Source organism: Trichoderma aggressivum (assembly GCF_033847375.1).
Source record: "Trichoderma aggressivum f. europaeum strain CBS 100526 chromosome Unknown scaffold_003, whole genome shotgun sequence".
NCBI classification, from domain to species: Eukaryota; Fungi; Ascomycota; class Sordariomycetes; order Hypocreales; family Hypocreaceae; genus Trichoderma; species Trichoderma aggressivum.
In genome coordinates this window covers 1,262,141-1,281,466 of record NW_026946369.1, presented here as the reverse complement: position 1 = coordinate 1,281,466, position 19,326 = coordinate 1,262,141, and the positions used below count along the sequence as shown (strand labels likewise).

The 19,326-nt window shown below is 48.3% G+C and overlaps 6 protein-coding genes across 6 annotated transcripts; 3 read left to right on the top strand and 3 right to left on the bottom strand.

Annotated features, from left to right (window-relative positions):
- Positions 1 to 1,317: 1,317 nt before the first annotated feature.
- Positions 1,318 to 5,410, bottom strand: Triagg1_1504 (uncharacterized protein; the record flags this gene model as incomplete). The annotated part of the gene is made up of 2 exons (XM_062895582.1): positions 1,318 to 4,328; positions 4,378 to 5,410. The coding sequence occupies 2 exons, from the start codon at positions 5,408 to 5,410 to the stop codon at positions 1,318 to 1,320; spliced, it is 4,044 nt and encodes a 1,347-aa protein (XP_062759843.1).
- Positions 5,411 to 6,231: 821 nt separating this feature from the next.
- On the bottom strand, positions 6,232 to 8,064 carry Triagg1_1503 (uncharacterized protein; the record flags this gene model as incomplete). The annotated part of the gene is made up of 1 exon (XM_062895581.1): positions 6,232 to 8,064. The coding sequence occupies one exon, from the start codon at positions 8,062 to 8,064 to the stop codon at positions 6,232 to 6,234; it is 1,833 nt and encodes a 610-aa protein (XP_062759842.1).
- A 978-nt stretch (positions 8,065 to 9,042) lies between these two features.
- Positions 9,043 to 9,891, top strand: Triagg1_1502 (uncharacterized protein; the record flags this gene model as incomplete). The annotated part of the gene is made up of 1 exon (XM_062895580.1): positions 9,043 to 9,891. The coding sequence occupies one exon, from the start codon at positions 9,043 to 9,045 to the stop codon at positions 9,889 to 9,891; it is 849 nt and encodes a 282-aa protein (XP_062759841.1).
- Positions 9,892 to 10,075: 184 nt separating this feature from the next.
- Triagg1_1501 (uncharacterized protein) lies at positions 10,076 to 12,901 on the bottom strand (the record flags this gene model as incomplete). The annotated part of the gene is made up of 3 exons (XM_062895579.1): positions 10,076 to 10,726; positions 10,783 to 12,019; positions 12,384 to 12,901. 3 exons carry the CDS (start codon positions 12,899 to 12,901, stop codon positions 10,076 to 10,078), a joined length of 2,406 nt encoding a protein of 801 aa, XP_062759840.1.
- Positions 12,902 to 14,509: 1,608 nt separating this feature from the next.
- Positions 14,510 to 16,898, top strand: Triagg1_1500 (uncharacterized protein; the record flags this gene model as incomplete). Its single annotated transcript, XM_062895578.1, has 2 exons — positions 14,510 to 16,138; positions 16,194 to 16,898. 2 exons carry the CDS (start codon positions 14,510 to 14,512, stop codon positions 16,896 to 16,898), a joined length of 2,334 nt encoding a protein of 777 aa, XP_062759839.1.
- A 984-nt stretch (positions 16,899 to 17,882) lies between these two features.
- Triagg1_1499 (uncharacterized protein) lies at positions 17,883 to 19,187 on the top strand (the record flags this gene model as incomplete). Its single annotated transcript, XM_062895575.1, has 1 exon — positions 17,883 to 19,187. One exon carries the CDS (start codon positions 17,883 to 17,885, stop codon positions 19,185 to 19,187), a length of 1,305 nt encoding a protein of 434 aa, XP_062759838.1.
- Positions 19,188 to 19,326: the final 139 nt, after the last annotated feature.

Sequence of the window (19,326 nt, the reverse complement as noted above, 5' to 3'; positions counted from 1 at the left end):
GAATACACCAGCGGGCGCCTGAATTGGTTCCTGCTTACATGTACATACCTCGGCATCTCGGGTTCCGTTCATACCACTGCGCTGCTCTACAGTATAGGCTGATATTCATCGGCGAGAATCAGTCCGATTGTGATGGAGCTATTGACCCCGCTCGGTATACTCGTATTCTCCATGGATGTCTAAGAGTACAGACGATCTGCCCCAGATCTGTTCTTAGTGTAGAGTCGCATTTACTAAATCCTTATACTGGAGAACCTAATGGCTTTGCCAGGTACTGAAAGCGTAGGTTATGAGAATATTTCCAATGTCGGACTGCTGCTAGTACCGCATGCATTGTGTGTATGTGTAAAAACAGTGGCAGTGTCGACTTCAAATGCTTTAATTAGGTAGGTAGAAGTAGAGGACTATATGGTGACGGGCGTCTCAGCGCGGGGGTTGGTTAACCCATTAACCGCCAAAAACTGAATTCTATAGCTTCGGATTTGGAGACATGACATGTAAAAAATGGAAGACATCACACTTGAGAGAAGTGCTTGACGGGAGCCCGAATTCTCCACTACTTGGTATGGTCGTATGTGCTGGATATGCTACTGCGACAACTGATAACCATTAGGAACAGAGTGTGAGTATACGGCTAGACCTTTACGCAGTATGTGATAAAGGGGAACTCAAAAAGGATCGTAAGAGGGGACTTATTGTAAGAGAACCAACAATACGAACTTACAGCTGCGAACCGAGCAAGGGGATCCCTACCTATCTGCCTTAAAAATTACAGACCAGAGAGTTGAGTGTGGGAACGGCTGCATCAGGAGTCTCGACATTAGACGGGGCGAGTACATAGCGGCTCTCTGTGTGTTTTGTTCCTTAAGGGATCGTGGGGATTTGGCTTTGGCGTGCTCGATCGACGCGAGGATCTGGCAAAGTTCAGATACTCGGGAATTGGTGGTGCAGGTGTCGCGGGGCTTATTAAAGAAGGGCGCGGAAGAAAGACCCCTGAGACACTCAAGGCGAACCTTCGAGACAAGTCGTTCGCATTTCGAGCGGATAGAGGCACTTTTGTAAAAGGGGACAGGTGTCTTAGTGCCATCTAAAGAGATATCCATTCATGCTCGTTGCGGAGTGTCGGCTGGGAAGACTTGGTACATGTCACGGCGTGACAGAGAAACTTCTGTAACAGTGAAGGCCACTCGTGGTGCCTAGCTAGGTGTGTGAGATTGCAGAAGCAGTTTCTCGCAGATGCTATTTACCCAAGACGCTTGGTATATAAAGGGAGTGCGGAGCGGTTGGTGGGTGGGAGGCATGGAGGCTAAGACGATATCATCGACGAAGTTTAGCACCATGCAATTGGAGCAGTTGTACAACCGCCTCGTTCCTAAACTCCGCGGCGTATGATAGCGGCGTCCGGCCGTTATTATCAGCTGCTTCAATCTGCGCGCCCTGGTCAAGCAGTAGCCGTACAACAGCCTCTCCCCCATATCTTACGGCATACGATAGCGGCGTCCGGCCGTCTTTGTCGGCTACCTCGGTTTGTGCGCCCCGGTCAAGCAGCAGCTGTACAGCAGCCTCGTTCATATACTTCTTCACAGCATGTGATAGCGGCGTCCGGCCGTTATTATCAGCTGCCTCAGCTTGCGCGCCCCGGTCAAGCAGTAGCCGTATAGCGGTCTCGTTCTCGTAACAACATGCGGCATACGACAGCGGTGTCCGGCCGTCTTTATCAGCTGCCTCAGCTTGCGCGCCTCGGTCAAGCAGTAGCTGTATAGCGGCCTCATTCTTAGACATCTCCGCGGCGTGCGACAGCGGCGTCCGGCCGTCTTTATCAGCTGCCTCAGCTTGCGCGCCTCGGTCAAGCAGTAGCCGTATAGCGGCCTCATTCTTAGACATCCCCGCAGCGTGCGACAGCGGCGTCCGGCCGTCTTTATCAGCTGTCTCAGTTTGCGCGCCTCGGTCAAGCAGCAGTCGTACAGCAGTCTTTCTCCTATATCTCACGGCATATAATAGCGGCGTCAAGCCGTATTTATCAGCTGTCTCAGTTTGCGCGCCTTGGTCAAGCAGCAGCCGTACAACGGCCTTTTTCCCAGACTCCGCAGCGTACGATAGCGGCGTCCGGCCGTATTTATCAGCTGTCTCAGTTTGCGCGCCCCGGTCAAGCAGCAGCTGTACAACGGCCTCTTTCCGAAACTCCGCAGCGTACGATAGCAGCGTCCGGCCGTCCTTGTCGGCCGCCTCAATCTGCGCTCCCCAGTCAAGCAGCAACCGTATAGCTGCCTTGTTCCCAAACTCCGCGGCGTATACTAGCGGCGTCCGGCCGTCTTTATTGGCCGCCTCGATATTGGCACCGTAGGAGAGCAGCGCTCGTAAACAAGCTTCATTACCACTAGACACCGCATAACTCAAAGGAGTACGGCCCTGCCGCCTATCTTGTGCGTTAATTGTTGGTGTCATGAACCCGAGTAAGTGTGTTAAGAGTAATAGATCGCCGTATTCCGCAGCGTAATGGAGCACAGTTGTATTTCTTGGAATCGAGAACCCTTTATGGTAATCGTCTTGATCAATAATCTTGTCCGAGGCATTGTAATGAGGCTGGAGTGCCTTGTATACCTCTTCATGGCCGTTTTTCAAAGCAGCCAAAAGAGGGTATCTGTATCTCTCTCCTTTGGAATGAACATCGAATCCGTTGTTAATTGCAGATCGGACAAGAGACGGTAGGTTGTGCTCAACAAGGACGTAAACTAAAGAAGCCTCAGTTGTGTAACGACGAACTTCATACTGCTGAAAGAAGTTGTATAAATGAAGCCAGCGCTTTAATGCGAAGTTCTTTAGAAATGTAACCTGAGGAATAACCTCCCCCGTAGCATTGGCATGATGAAGAACATGTTGTGTCGCGTAGTCAAGAAATGGGAAGTCTTCTAAAACTCGAGTGCGTAACTCTTTGGCCTGCTCTTTGGCCTGCTCTTTGGCCTGCTCTTTGGCCTGCTCTTTGGCCCGCCTTGACAATGCTTTAGGCGGAGGCTCGCCCTGGGGTACTCTTTCGGAAATGTCAATGTTGCGGTAATAATTATCACAACATTGTTTCAATCGATCGTGGCTGTAGCTTTCAAAATTCGCTGCGTGATTGGGCCATAATTGGCCGATCCCGTTGTCCTTGATGAGAAAATCGCGTACCGATTCATGAATGAACTGCACAGTCCGCGCCTTCGACTTGACAAGTTCGGCAAGGCCTTTCGAAGAGCTAAGAAGATACAGCTCCATGGCTGCAGGTGTAGTGGATTTTTGATCGTAGTTCTCAGGGCTTGGGTCCAGTCCTGATACGAGGGCAAAGTAGTACTCCTCACACGTCAAGGGTCTTGCTGCATATAAGATCCACTGGATGCAAAGTAACAAATCGTCCATATTATGATTGTCCCGGCAAAGTATATCCTTGAAAAGGTTACTAAGCCCATCGGGCAGCTCCTTTAGTCGCCGCTTTACTGCAAACATGCGACCATCGCGGAACTCTCTGTTAAGTATGTCGACGACGAGTACCACCCACAAGAAAACTCCTGATGCTCTCTCTAAGATTTCGGTAGAGACTTCCTGAGACGCCTTGCTTTTGCCGGCTCGCAACTTGCTTCGAACATATTTCTCAAGGTCTTCGCCATGACCTGGCTGATCCTCTAAAGTGAGCTTCAATCCGTTGCGTATCTCGATATGCGGATAGTGACGACTGGAAAAACAGATGTAAATTTTGGTTTGGCTTTTGGCAGCTTGGTCTCCTAGGTCCTCGAAATACTCGACCATATTCTCAACCTCGGATATACCACATTCATCAAGAGCATCGATGAAGCAGATGATCTGTCGCTGGCTAAGTCTGGTAACCGCATGGGTAAAAAGAGCCTGGAGCGTTTCGATATCCCAAGTGGCCTGGTTGTGCCTGGCTTGGAAGATGTGGTCTGAATCGTGTAGGACGTCCGGGAATTTTTGAAAAATTTGAAAAAGCAGAGATCGATACATTCCTTCTGTCGACTTTTCTAGCTGAACGCCTCGGGCGTTGAAGAAAAAAGAGATGACGGTTGCGTCGGCTGTTGCTTTCCACCTGTTCTTCACGTAGGTGTAGGCAAACTTCATCAATGTTGACTTCCCAGCACCGGGCTTTCCATTGATCCACAGGAATCCATGATGACTAGTAAAATGGATTGGTTCAAGCCATTCGACGTATTTTGGGTGGCCAAGCAACCATTGGCAAGTTTGGGTATGTTGAGTCTTGATTGTCGCATGGCGCGAGTCGATTTGCTCAAACGTTAACGAGCTCAACATTGCCTCCGCTCGACTTTGGAGCAATACTGGGTCTGCAAAGAGATCAGCCAAGACTCCAACATTCGAAGATTCAGTACGTACCTGTTGTAGGATATGTCGCTTCAATATCCCTTCGTTGCTGTGTAGGTATGACAGACAGGAGTTCCTTGGCATATGCAGCGGCGACAGCAGCGGAATACTTCTGCCAGGCTTTGTTCTTGTGAGAATCTGAGTAGTCGCAGATGCCGCGAATGGTAAGGCAAGGAAACTCATGCAACCCTGCAGCCTCCATCTCAAAGCAGATGATGCCAAGTTCCTCCGCCATCCTAGAACGAGTTTCGCCATCCTTGACGACCTGGTTGCCAGATGCAATTTTGCCATAGTGAATTCTGGGTTCCGCGGTCTCCCGATGAGGTCGTTCTAGAGCCTCTGATAGGCTACAGCGCTCGCAGCTGTCCGTCTCTTGCGTGTGCTTGTATGTGTGACGGAACAGTCGATCTGGCAAGCTAGGTCGGGCGTATGAGGTCATTTGCTCGTTTCGGTCGAGCATGTCCAAGAGGATGCTGGGAATTCTGCTGGGCGCGCTCTCATGATCTGCTTTTAGCTTGGCTATAGCCGTCGTGATCGTGTGAGGGGGCGTGGTGGTGCGGCCTGTTCGCTGAAACTGGCCGTCGGGCAAGATCTTGCCCAAGTCGTACTGCATCACTTCGTTCCCGACTGCAACATCTCCTAATCGTATGTCGATCCCGCCATCGGGCACTCCACCGCCAATTCCAACCATCAATCGAATGGTGATGGAAGAGAAGCTTCGACTCATATTGCTGGCCACTATAGCGGCGTTGTTGGTGCCGTATTGGTTCGCTGGAAGGCATGCGATGACAACATTATGCTCAGCAACGCGGCCAAAGGTGTAGGTATTGATATCGCCTTCTTTGTTGGGTAAGGGGACGTGAATGCTATCTAGCATAGCTTTTGCTGCTGCCATCTCAATGGAGAGAGCACAAACCCATCCAACAGTGTAGTCGCAGTAGTTCAGCATTTGCCCGCCGCCATTGTCCGATTGGTGTCGTTTCGAGTGGATCGACACTGCACCATCGTCGTCTCGACTTCTCTTTCTGCTCTCGGGAGCCTCCATGATCTGCCGCTTTCATTAGGCTAGATGGACCCCGTCAAGTGCTTGTCTATGCCTCTTTGAACGAGCTCTAATCGAGTATACTGCCGAGAGGCTGCGACTTGTGTAGCAGAAGAGGCGGACTTTGGAGCAAGAGCGGAAGAAAATGAAGAACGAGGCTCAGCCGCAAGTCAGGCTGGCGGCTGGAGCCTGATTTTGACTGGTACTTCAATGAGACATCGTGATTCGTTGCTTTGCCGCCGTAGGCATTCAGCTGCCTGCAGGCTGTGCTGAAATTGTGCCTTGCCGAGATGCAGCATGTCTTGTCGAATAAGAAACTCGCCGTGCCTTCTGAGGCTTGGATGTACTTGTTACTTCAGTGAAAAGACCGTTGCTCGGTCAACCAACGACAGGATCCACAAATGCAAATGCTACCAGTTCGCCAAACTACACCACGCTTTATCCCCATTGCAAAAAGAGGATGCCATCTATGCTAATAAGGTTTGCAGATCTTTGGACTGGATGCAGGGAGAGGTTTAAGCTTGGGGAAAATGATACGCTGGCCGGATCGATTTCATCCCACTTCCAGGTTTCTCTGTCAGCGAACATATTTAGTTGGAGACAATCTATAGCATATCAACGCTTGTTGTGCTAATATATCCCACATGCGTGTTGGGGGAGCCTCTGAGACCTCTTGTTATTTCCTCCTCACTTCCGGATTGGATCAGCGGGCGCCTCTTTTATGATTAAGCCCTCATGGTCGTATGTCATGTAGTCTCGTCTTCACTGAACCCATAATCCAAGTATGTTTCGTAACCAGCTCTTTCACTCATTCATGTCTTGAGCTAAATTATCATAATCTCGCAGTGTTGTGCGCCATGTAGCCAGTCAATTCCATACCTTGATTCAAGGTGCTCAGTCAACTGAACAATACCGACTCTTTGGTAAACCTTCAATTCCCCCCTCCGCAGGCGCGTGTCCGACAAAACGAGACATACCCTCGGGAAGAGTGCAAAGAGATAGAGTGCCCCTCGCTCGCGCCCAATTCGATCATTGAGAAGATAATCTGCCGAGAATGGTAATCTTACGGATGGTACTTTGCACGAAGACGCTTCAGAAAGCTCTATCTCAAGTTCAAAGGTGGTCATGTCCCTGGGTGATAGGAAGGCTGGGTTGACAACTAGGCTGGCCGAGCGTAAAAGACCCGAGACAGCCAAGGTGACGGAAGAAATCTCGCCATAGTCGTTTCTCCCTTTGGCCTTGACTTGAATCGACCGAAGTATTGGTTGTCTATAAGATGACTTTTGCCACGAGTGGTCCGTATCATGGACGTAGCTCTGTTCAGGCGAGAGCCAAATATCTTCTGCGTTCAAATAGCGAACGCCTGCGTTTACAGACACCCATGACCAAGAGGGACCAATGTATTCCCGAGAGCGATTCAGATGACTTGAAGGTTTGTCGGCCGCCCAAGCAAGATCGAGAAAGAGGGATGACTTCCATAGTCCTGCGTGATAATCGCCGAGAAAAGGGGCCATGCGATGTGCAAGACCCGACAGCGCTGGAAGGCGATCAGTCTGCTTCGTCAACTTTAGCTTGGAGTAGTGCTCCACGAGACCATGCCACTGTTTGACGGGTACGAGTATCTCCTTCATTTGCAAATTGTAGGTCTTCATGACATCCTCCCTGGATGCTCTGAGCCTCTGCTCTCGAGTATCAAGTTGATCATTGACCTCATCAAAATCGGGATCGAGCCTTCCAATTGATTGCCGCTCATTCACTTGTGATATCACAGACTGTACAGCGTCCTCTCTGCTTGAGCTTTCACTTTCGCTTTCGGGTTGGTCATTGCTGATTTTCAGGTGTGAAGCAAGCGCGAATAATGATTTCAGATTGAGACTGTTCGATAGTCCTCCGCATTCGCATATTGTGTGTTCACAACACTCCCAAATCATCTCTCGTAGGCAAAAATGAAGGACTCTGGGCGACAGCACTCGTTCCTGGAATACCCAGGCTCTGGAGAGCAGCGGGTTGTCCCGTGTTGGCATCGCCGTTGGATCAGTGGCCCAATGGGGAAGCTTACGGCGAACCTTCAGTCGGAAGCTGTCTTGAGTCGAATTTGTAACTTCCAATGAGTGCTCGGCGTATTCATCTGCCTGGGTTGGGAAGCACCCAGTCGAGTTGGAATTAGACCAAGTTGCGGCCAGCGTGAGACATGACTGATGGTAAATGTCTGCCATTTTTGCGGATTGAAGCTCCCAATCCATGGGATCATCTTGAACAATGCAAAGAGCGTCAATCCAGAGGTAGGGTATGTCAAGCTCCAAGCAGAACCGAACGGCGTCCTGGAACGTTTTCGGAAGCTCTTCCCACGATATTCCTTCTTTTCTGTCACCGAGATTCTCGATGGTGGTGATGAAGTTGTGATCCGAGCTCCAACGGTGACTCAAAGTAGCGTATTTGCCTAGAGCTTTGTCTGGTTCGGTGAGCCTGACCGTGATGCTGCCTTCGGTGGAAGCTTCGAGTGAGAGGACCTTGTCTGGCAAGGGAGAGAGCTCTGAAGAATGACAAAGATGATCATTGTCACACTCTTCCATTTTTGTTTTCACCCACTCTATTGCTCGTTTGGATAGGGGATGGCCATTGCGGGTTGTCCTTGGCCAGAATACTTTCCGAAGCATCGGATCCGGGTCTGAATTGTTGATGAGCATAACGCGCAATTACATAGCTGAAATAGTCCTTACGAGATTTGTCAGTGAAGAACTCTATCACGACCCTTGGCTTTCGCTTTTCCCTAACGAAGGAGATCTCTAAGAAGAGTGTGTCGCCGGAGAAGGCATAGCCATTGACAGCAGAGACATCTGTCGCAAATGACCAAGTTTCATCTTGCATGAGAAGAATTCCCTGTCGCATAAGAGAACAGAATTGGCATTTTTTGACAAGTGCTGATTGCTCTAGTTCGCTAGATGTAAATTCAATTGCGAGTCTGACTCCCGATCTCTTTTGTTTGAGATCATTGCATACTTTACAGTTGTCCATCGAGTAGCAAAAATCCTTGTTGGGGAGGAAAGATGACAATAATAATAATAGACTGGTAGTGTTGTTATCATTTGATCTAATTATTGATCTGATCTCGGTGAGGTTGGACTGAGTCTAATATTCTTCTTCTCAGGCTTCTGCCTGGTTTGTATGTATGCCTTGCCTCTGTAATTAGTGGGCACCCTCGTATTGATTCAGCCTAACAGATTCAGAAGAACTTTAGCCTTCCTACCGGACGGCAACAGTCATTAATACGAGCATAGATGTATAAGCCACTCCCCGCAAAAGGCTTGCAGCAGTTTGGTAGATACAAGTACATGATTTTGATCACATGCGGCAAGGGCCGGGCCGCATCTCTACATGTAATAGATCGAGACGGGACGCTGAGCCTTCTCAAAGCAACCTTACATGTACTTATATTTTGTGTTGCTTGCCAGCCTGATTGCGGCCTAATAATCACTCCCTTGATTTTACGCGAATCAAAATTGAGATCAGAGTAGCACACTGAAGACCAGAATTTTAGACTATGGAACTTTTGGTGAAGACCGCAATACGCTTCTCAATATCTTATTCCCCATCTTAAAGTAGTTGGAGTCTCGTCTTCTCCTCCATCCAATACGATGACAAGAAAAACCTGGTTTCTCCCTCCCGATTTTACCTTTCTTCCAGATGGGCAATTTGCGCTCGGCAGTATCATCCCCAGCCCCCGGCAGCCAACCGCCACTCTTGCCTCTGTCGCCTCCTACCCAGCTATCATCCTGCCGGAGACAAAGTCCATTGTCGAGAAGAATGTTAGCTTCTCAGTCGAAAAGACTCGTTCTCTTGGGTTCGAGCTTTTTGCCAAGCTTCTTGATGCCAGAAACGCCAAGATCGACGTGTCATGGTACAAGAACAAGTCTTTTAGCGCCGTAGATCATGAGGTGCATACATACCACGGAGCCTTCGCTCCAGAGACCTTGAAAGCAATCCTGGCCCTCGACAATGTTAAGAAACACATCGAGAGTGGGCGTTTTGGTAGGCGCCGCGTGTACATTATCACGGGCTTGCGCGTGGTGCGACAGAGCTTTACGGCCACAGAAGAAAAGGGAAGGAATACGGTCTCTTCTGTCGCAGCAAAAGGATTTGTTCCCACTGGTGTTGTGCCTGTCGTCTTCGGAGCCCGTATTGCCGGAAATTCAGAGGATAGGACAAAGACTAGTTACGAGACAGCCCCGGGAATCGTTTTCGCATACCGTCTACATGTAATTCGGCCTAAGGATACAGGTGCGGATCAGGAGTTATTTTCTGATAGGACGGCGTTCTTTACTGGTGAAGCTGAAGCTGAAGAGGCCGAAATGGAGATAGTTGAGGTGGACGGTGCAGTTTATCGGGAGGATTTAGATGCAGAACAGGATGATTACGAAGAGAAGCGACTCGACGGGATAGACAATGACTCTTATATCGTTTTTCAAAGTCAGCCTCAGCAGTAACGGCGGGCTGCTAGAATGTAACATATAGCAGAAGGCATATCTTGAAAGACTAATCTCTAATTAAAGCCCATCCTATTCACCTACAATTAAAATCTTCGCTAGATATAATGGTGAACCAGGTTCGTTATAGATGATCCAGGTTATTGTAATAAAGGTTAAGCCACACAGCTACTCTTCGCCTTTCTCACAATCTTTTGTCAAGGTTCGACAAGGTATCAAAAATAGCCGCATATCGAGCAAGATCAGACGATTTCTTCCAGAACCAGATCGGGTTAACAGCCCTACGCCGTGGATGATCCTTATCTTCTGGTGCTAGTCGATCCAGCGCTGCCTCCATGCCTTTGGTAGTCCGGAGTCGTGGTAGCATATTGTCCGATGTGCTAGCCGCCTTCCCTTGCAGCGAAACCAACGAAGGCAACATCGTGGTATATATGAGCATCGTGGCACTTATGCCCGCCATTATTGCCGTGGCGACTGAGGACCCGGACTCGCACACCTTGGGGTATGTATTACTGAATTCTTCTTTGATTGAGCTCGGAATGTCGTCGCCGAATGTGCCGAGCACGGCGGCGCCGTTGGTAGAACTTCTTGCGTTTGATTGCAGAAAGATGCCGTTGCAGTTCGTAGCGAAGACCGATATCACAGCAGGGTGGCGGGCAGGGAAACTCTCATCGTCTGTAGACGAGTTCCCAGCACTAGCTAGAAAAATTATATCTTCTTGGCGGTCCTTCTGTACCTTCTCGATAGCCTCGCGCATCCCTGGGTCATCGTAAGGGAAGCCAAAAGACATGAAGATAATGTCGGCTTTGCCGGTCTGTCCGGCCCAGAGGATGGCCTTGTCAAACAGTATGTAAGTTTTATGAGCGAGAACGATGTAAACACACCACTGACCTTTTTGATATTTTCTCGACTGCTCTCAAGGTCATCAGTGTTTTTGGCAACACGCGCAACCATAATACCTGCTCCGGGAGCACACTCCATAATGAGCCTTGCCATCAAGGTTCCATGCCCAAAAGTATCCGTCATGGTTAGAGCGTCAGGATTAACAAAATCTCTTTCCTCGATGATGCTTTTCATCATTCTGCTCTTGGCTTGAAAGGAAGGAAATTCTCTATCCAAACCCGTATCCAGAATGGCAACACGTATCTCAGCTGTAACTCCACACTCACGTCGTTTGTGCTCTACCAGCTCACTAATTCTCTTTAGGTTGCTTAGCCACATCTGAGGAACTACAGTCGCGCTGTGGAATTTTGCTTCTGGTTCCAGTTTCCGAGGCTCGTCATGTGATATTCCTCGTGGGGGAGAATGAAGCTTCTTGTTGACATAGTTAATCTTCTCAGCTTGCGCTCTGAACCCCTTTTTTGCTAGCCATGCAAGTGGGCGGACCACATTTTCGTGGAACCTTCTCCGTATAATGATGTCTTCTTTCCCATTGAGTTTCTGTTGTCCCGATGAAGGAATGATGCCCTCGCTTTTGAGACAGAACTTCACAACACCATCAAAATACTTCTTGTTGCTCATGAAGCCATCCCGGTTCATCTTTTCAAGCTCGTCCAGCTCATCGAGTGCCCTCTTGTGGTTAAAGTTTGCCTGTGAGACTTGATTTTGACGACTTAGGGTTTGGAAAGGCTTGGAGAGGCCGATTTCTAGGAGTAATACGCCCATGTCAAATATCTGAGGATATTTATGCGTCAGCTGACTCTTGTCTGGAATACCAGGATCGATCACGCCATAATTGCCGGAAGGAAATGACAGGTAGGCGCATAGTGGCATTTGCTCGTTATTGCCCCTGTTGCCCTCCTCAGGCATGAACCAGATATTGTCGCTAGTCCACTTAGTCCGCATTAGTAGTTCTGAATTATAGTACTTCCAGAATGATCGTGCTAGGGCATATGAAAGGGTTACTTTATCTTTCGGCTCGAGGCTGTAATGGCGTAAGACCCTCTTTAGAGGTTCTCCGTCCCCGGCCTGAAAGATTTGGCGTAGGACTTGCGATTGGTTGAGTCGGAAGAGACCTTGACCGTCTTTGAATGAGAGAGGAATGATAGCATAGATCTGTTGATCGATGATATGGCAGAACCCTCCTCTACACAAAAGCTGGTCATCATCCGAGGGGCTGCTTGGTTGACTAAAGCTTTAGTTGTTAGTGAGACTCTGTACAATGAATTAATATGAACAGTAGTCAACTATCAATGAATCTAGTTGACCAAGTGAGGTGATGGGGCCGTAGATTGAGCCTCATAAGTTATATGTAGGCAATTGTTGTCACAACTTCATCCCTTATGGGTCACGGACATACTCACATAATTAAACTAAACTCTTGCCAAAGAGTCATATCCATAGCTGAAACGACAATCGTCATATCTCGTGCAACTGATTCTTGACTATGTTGATGTTCATGTAGACAGAGTCGTGCGGGATGCCTCCTGATTGCCGAGTCCTCTTCTATGGTCGATGCTGTTCGACAAGTTTGATGTATCATAGATTCGCACTCGGCGATTGATTGGAGAGCATTGAAAGCTTCATTATTGAGGCTGTCCAAAGATGTGTCCGGTGTGTCCAGATTTTGAGTCACGCCTTTGGGAAGTCCTTTTACGTCGTCTTCGCCCTTGGTCAGCTTGTCGATGAGGCTGATACAATCGCTCGCGACTTCTTGGCTTTTTTTCGTCTGCGTCTTGAAAAAATAGACAAGTTTTGTCTCTGCATCTGTAAAATATGTCCGCTTGAATGGAGATGAACGCGTTGGTCCCGTCGTTAGCCGAGAAATGACATCTAGGCTATGTAGAATCTTGTGGCAAAGTTGCTCGATATCAAGCTCAATCCAATAAGGCGGAAGAGATCTAAGAAATTCACTGATTACATGGAGTTTGGTGGCGACGTTGAGAGCTGCGCAGAAACTACCCAAGTCGGCAGGTTTCAAGCATCCCTTGTTAAGTGCATTGAAAATCTCTTGAGAGAACTCTGTCGCACGCGACGCTAGGCGAGCAGAAATGTCGGTTTCTTCAGCCATGTTGCTATAGGATCCGTTCATACCCAAGTGAGGTGTTTGATAATTCCATAGTGGAAGCCTGAAGGAAATGCGTGTTATCTGCACTCGCCATTGGATGATGGAAATTTCGTAATCTCCGCGCTTGATGCCTTATGTAAAAGAGGAGAAAACCTGCTAATTCGAAATGATTGTGTTGAGTTATCACGTGGGCCTGTGTGACCATGCTTTATGTCAAGCCTACTTTCTGTTTGCTGCTGTCTGCAGCTTTTCCCTCCTACATAGCATCGATAGATCAGCATAGCAAATCAGAGCATTTGCACCCTCAGATCAGATTGCAACTCCAGCCATCTCAACACGGGGATACTAGGTTCAACTCTACGTCGTCAATGCGGCATGGAGCCAACAGCGCCCTCAATCCTGGCGCTCACTCAGTCTTGCATTTCCAGATTCGAGCGGCTCTTGGACTCTCAGAGCTCTGAATACATCGGGCCATTAGAAAGCCGTCTGGCCGATTTCAATCTCTGGGCTGATGGACTTGGTGCCTTGGCAAAACCTGGAGCCTCGCTCGATTTCAGACTTCAAAGTCGAACAAATGACCTTAAATTAGTAAAAAATGTTCTTGTTATGTTGGCAGACTCGTTGGAATATCTTGAAAGTCTCCCTGATGCCGACACAAACGTTATCGAGGCCATCCATAACATTGATTCCGCTATCGAGAACTTAGCTCTGATCGGCGTAGCTATCCGCCGAACAGGAAAGGCGTCTCGAAATCGCAGAGCTAATCAATCGTTTAATCCAAGTGAACACCAGGAACTGAGGAAGCATCTTGAGTGCATAGTTCTTCTTCGTCCGACAGAAGAGGGTCTTTTCCGCAGAACAGAAAATGGGGATTTTATCACCAAATTAGATGCCTCTCAACTCTCCGACCTACAACAGCGTCTCATTCAGGCGAATCTGAGACGAAGGCACAACTTTCTTGTGGCGCAAAAACACTCTATAACCCAGAAGGCGCCGCAAGCACAGGCTTCAGCTGTACCGCGCTCTTTACCTATCAGAAGCCTCTTACAAACAGAACCTATCGCCAAAGTACAGAACGTGGTTCACTTCCAAGATTCAGCTCTATTTATAACGTCGGATCTGGCTATAAGAGACAAAAATACTGGAGCACCAACTATATCAGGGTATTCGCTTGCATCGACAGCTGAAGGAACTCTTAAGTTTGATCCAGCCACCGATAGATACGCTCCAGGGTTAGCAAAGACACAAATCACTTTCATAGCCTCCAATGCAGATTTCCCAAAAGCCCCATCTATCCAATTAGGTCAAAAGGTATCGAAATGTCCTTGTTGCTGCCAATCTATACCAAGTGAAATCTTCCGGCATCCAAAACAATGGAAGTAGGTACCTGCCCCATGACCTTCTTCTTTAACCTCCCAAGGTTGATCTAATAATCATATTCCAAGACAACATATAATCGAGGATATATGCCCCTATACTTGTATTGCCAATAATTGTCCTACTCCGAATCTTCTTTTCTCCACCAGAGATGAATGGGAAACCCACGTTAAGAGGAGCCACCTGCCGCAGTGGCAATGTCCGTTTTGCGAAGAGCAGGAGAATTTTCCAACGATGGAGAGCATGGGAGGCCACCTTCAAGGAGTTCATCAAGAGAAGTTCCTGGAGAACTCTTTTTCAACCCTCCTCTCTTGGTCCGCGGTACAGAAGATGGGAGTCAAATCTTGTCCTTTGTGCTCGTCGTCCGGGATCGAAGACTCGCCAGAACTAGTCAATCACATTCTACAGCACACCTATGAGTTTGCGCTCCGGTCTCTTCCTTGGCCACAGCCTATTATACACAATCTCAATCTACCACCAGGCGACTTCGATCCAGCAGTGAATTCGAGCTACGCAGAAGAGCTCCTCCTAGAGAACATGGAAGATATTCAGATATATAATACAGAAGATGGGCTGCGATTGACCGCGGAAAATCTCCAGAGACTCAACGTAGGAGGCACCCATCATTGGACTGCAGAGGGTCTCCAGCTATGGATCAACAAAGAAGTCCATGAGCGTAAAGAACCTCCAGACCTACAATTGACCGATTACGATAGAGCGGACCACGCTGCTACGGAAAGTACCGAGTTTCTTGAATATAGCAACTACTTTCTTACGAATCAATATTTCGGTTATGGATCTGATGAGGATAAATCTTCCAAGCCACAACATGGTCGAAGCACTGGTTCCATCACTGCATCCACTGGCACCAACCGGAGCGCATGGAATGAGTTAGAATCATTAGAGATGCGTATTATGACAGCGGTAGCAAATGAGGTGGACGGCGAGGAGAGACTGCAAGTGCTGTTAAAGGGACATGAAGGCCATATCACTGTCACGAAAGACATAGTGAAAGCTGCGGCAGGCAACGAGATATGTGGCAAGCAAGTGATGAGATTACTCATTATCCAGCCAGTGAACAATGTCACCATCAAAGCGGACGCTGTGGCTTCCATTGCCGAAACTTTTGATGAGGAGATGATGGCGTTGCTCCTCAAAAAACGAGGAGATCATATTATTGTCACAGTGGATATTGTGAAAGCTGCTGCAAGAAACTTGAAGAATGACGATCAAGTGATGGAATTGCTCCTCGAGCATCAAGCAAAGCTGAGATCTATCCATATGGAGGACGCTCCGTTTCCCAGCCTTGACAAAAAGCAGATAGGCAATCCTGGCAACCGATCCAACCCGAGTCCTTCGAAGCCCCCCGGACTTCCTGACACATTTACTAACCAGACCTTGCTTCGGCGCGTTAGTCAATCCGAAGAAGAAAAGCCTGATAGGAACTCACGGAAATATTCGCCTTCCACACTTTCTAGCCAGAAACCCAGCCAGGATGCCAGCAGGAACCGGATCGGTCTTGGCTCTCTCGAACTTGATGCAATTGAGCCATATTATGTGAAAAGTGGCGATGACTGGTATGTCATTTTTAATCCTCAAGTGCAGCGTACTCTTGATGTCGACGCGGTCCACACCCTCTTCCACGACAGTGCTGTCTGTTCTGTCCAATTTTCTCCAGACGGAAGATATGTGGCTACAGGCAGCCTTAGGTTCGCTCGAATTTTCGATGTGTACACAGGTGAGGAGATATGCACACTAGAGTGCGAAACGATCAATATCTCTGTAGATAACTATGTCCGGAGTGTTTGTTTTAGTCCTAATGGGAAATATCTTGCTACTGGTTCTGATGATACGATCGTCCGGGTAAGTAAAAACATACAATATTGACAAAATTTATTCTAAATTAATCACAACGTAGGTTTGGGACATTGCTACAAAAACTCTCCATAAGCGCTTCCTTGGCCATGAAAGGGGCGTTTACATATGTCATTTCGCCCATGATGGACGTACTATTATATCAGGAAGTCTTGATAAGACTGTACGTCTTTGGGATATCAACACAGGTGTCAACACACTCACCCTGACCGCTGAACGCGGAATCACAACCGTTGCCCTTTCCCCCGACTCTCAATATATAGCGGCCGGGGGGTATGATCAAACTATCTATCTATGGGAAGCTATGTCTGGTCGCTTAGTTGAGTACTTGAAAGATCCTGATGGTCATACAGATGCCATCTTTTCCATGGCTTTCTTGTCAAATGGCAAGGGTCTCGTCAGTGGCAGCTTGGATCGCACTATTAAGATATGGGAGCTTAGGTCTCCTCGCGGTGAACCTAACTCGGGGAAAGAGGGCAGTAAGTGCGTCGGTACTTTGCAGGGACATAATGACTTTGTTCTTTCTGTTGCTCTATCGCCAGATTCTCTTTGGGTGATATCAGGTTCGGAGGATCGCAGTGCCCAATTCTGGGATTCCAGAACGGGTGAGGCTCAGTTTATGGTTCAGGGACACACAAATGCCGTTATATCAGTGGCGTCAAGTCCACGGGGTGGTTACTTTGCGACTAGTGGAAGAGATAAAACAGCTCGTATCTGGGCCTACTACCCATACGGGGTTAATAGCTAGAGATTATGTGAGATAATCCGAAGTTTATGAGATACATATACTAGATCATTCATCTCAGCTGTAGCGCTGTGAAGATGGCTCGAATTTGCTACTTTAGGGCTCGCCACTGGAGATATGTATGAAGATTTGTTGGATACTACATTAACAGTGCTTTGTCTTTATTGTGATGAAGGAGGCATATTCACACTCATGTAACGAGTTGACGTACGTTAGGCTTTGGAGGTCTTTGTAACTTGGCTCAAGAATAGAACTCGACTCACCCCGATTCTTTAACTACCTATGGTTATGCGTAAGAGTATTGAACGGAGGTAATCTATATAAAAATGAAACGGGGGTTTGTTTCGGAAATGCATATGCTCCCCTACATCTACCGGCATCAGCCCTTGTGTCAGTTTCTCCTCTGCTAGATTGCTAGTATCCCAGCTCATAGCTAGTCATCACAGATCATCATCAATCCGATCAGTCAAACGTGATGGTCGTTTATCCGAATGACGATCTCGAATATTGGTCTTATTGGGGCATAGGATTGATCCACTCGTGGCTCATTCCCAGTTACAGCTCACCAATTGGGGAACAGAACATACACGTACAGTATTATGTGATCATCCACTGCTGATATCCCTTTGCACGTGGTTGCTCTTTAAATAACAATATTCACTATTTATTCTCATCCGTTCTCACTGGTCAAACATCCTCACTGGTAACAATCTAATTTTTCCGAACATGTTTAGGGCATTTTCATCATACAGCAAAGGTGTTAGGCTGCTAAGGTCTGTTTCATCGCGTCTTTTCCACGCCTCAAGGCTGACAGCGGCTCCAGAAATACCCCGAAGGATGCGCGCTAGCAGCCTTTCTAGAAACAGCAACTCCCGAGCCCCTTTTTTAATTTTCTCAGGAAATCCATACTATCAGTCAGGCATCTATCTTTCTTCTACTTCCTCATCTCTGCTCAACCCCGTCAATGATTTAGCAAACTCGCACAGCATGAGCCGAGCTGTTTGGCTCGATGGCCTCAGGGGCATCGCGGCGGCCATCGTGGCGACTGACCACTATTTCATGGGCGCCGTGTTGCACGCCGGCTTCAGGTCCTTCTGGGCGGATCCGCCCGAGGAGAATCGTAAACTCATGCAGTTGCCTCCCTTTCGCCTGATCTTTGCTGCGCATGCCATGGTGCCCTTGTTCTTTGTCATCTCAGGTTACGCCATCTCAATCAATCTCATCCGACTAAGGACCGGCAATAACAGTGACGGCTTCCTTCGCCGGCTGTCTTCGGCAGCTACGCGCCGCGGCTTGCGCATCTATCTCCCCGTGTTCTGCATCACCGTCATTTCGCAGGCCCTCTTCTTTCTCAATCTCTTTTCATGGGTACCTGGAGATGACGTTGTATGGGGTCGAAAACCCTGGACTGCACCATGGTTTCATGTTACTTTTGTCGTCCGGTACATGCTCGACAACATCAATATCATCGCCATCCAATACAACGGCGGTCTCAATGGCCAGCTTTGGACTATGGCTCTCGAGTTCCGCGGGTCTTGCGTTGTCTATCTCGCCCTCCTGGGTCTGACGTTTTGGAAGCCGAAGCCTCGACTTTGGCTGCTTGTGGCTTCGATGGCTTACATGTTCTACTTTGGGTATTGGGATGTGGTGGGATTTCTGGCGGGATACTGGTTGGCTGAGCTGCAAGTCTTGTCCGAGTTGCAAACTGTCAGCACCGAGGCAGAATACCTAGCCTGGCTCAAACCATATATCCCGGTCCAGGCGCGATCCGTCAACTTCAGCACCATCCAAACGTGGGTCATGTTCGTCGTCGGCATCTGGTTTCTCTGCTTGAGCGATGACGGTGCTCTCCCACCGGGGTATCAATTCTTACAGATTGCCGAATCCTCACGATGGGATGGGAACTGGGGGACCATTGATAAGTCGTGGAAAACGGTTGGCTCCGTGCTGGTTGTCTCTGCGATCAGCGCCACAGAGCTACTTCAACACCCCCTCAACTCCAAGCTTGTACAGTATTTGGGGAGGATCTCTTTCTCGCTATACCTCGTACATCAATCCATCTACCACGTGTTCTCTGACCCTGTCAGGAATATGCTTTGGTTCATAGCCACAGGGGGAACGGAATCCGAGGTTGGCGCGAGTGAAAACAAATTTGCAGGCGCAGTCTGTTGGATTGGGGGCTACATCATCCTCTCAACAATCAACTTGTATGCGGCAAACGTATACACGAGATTCGTCGACGAGCGATGCATAAATATTGCAAAGCGGTTTGACCTTTGGGTCTCCCAGTAGCTGTTCTGACAGCGATGACTGTCAAATACAGCCTGCAGCATATTTTCGGCTGCAAAAGAATATAAGATATCCAACCCAATAAAGAGTGAAGGTATGAGACATGAGAATATAGAGGGTAGCTGGAATTACATGATATAGA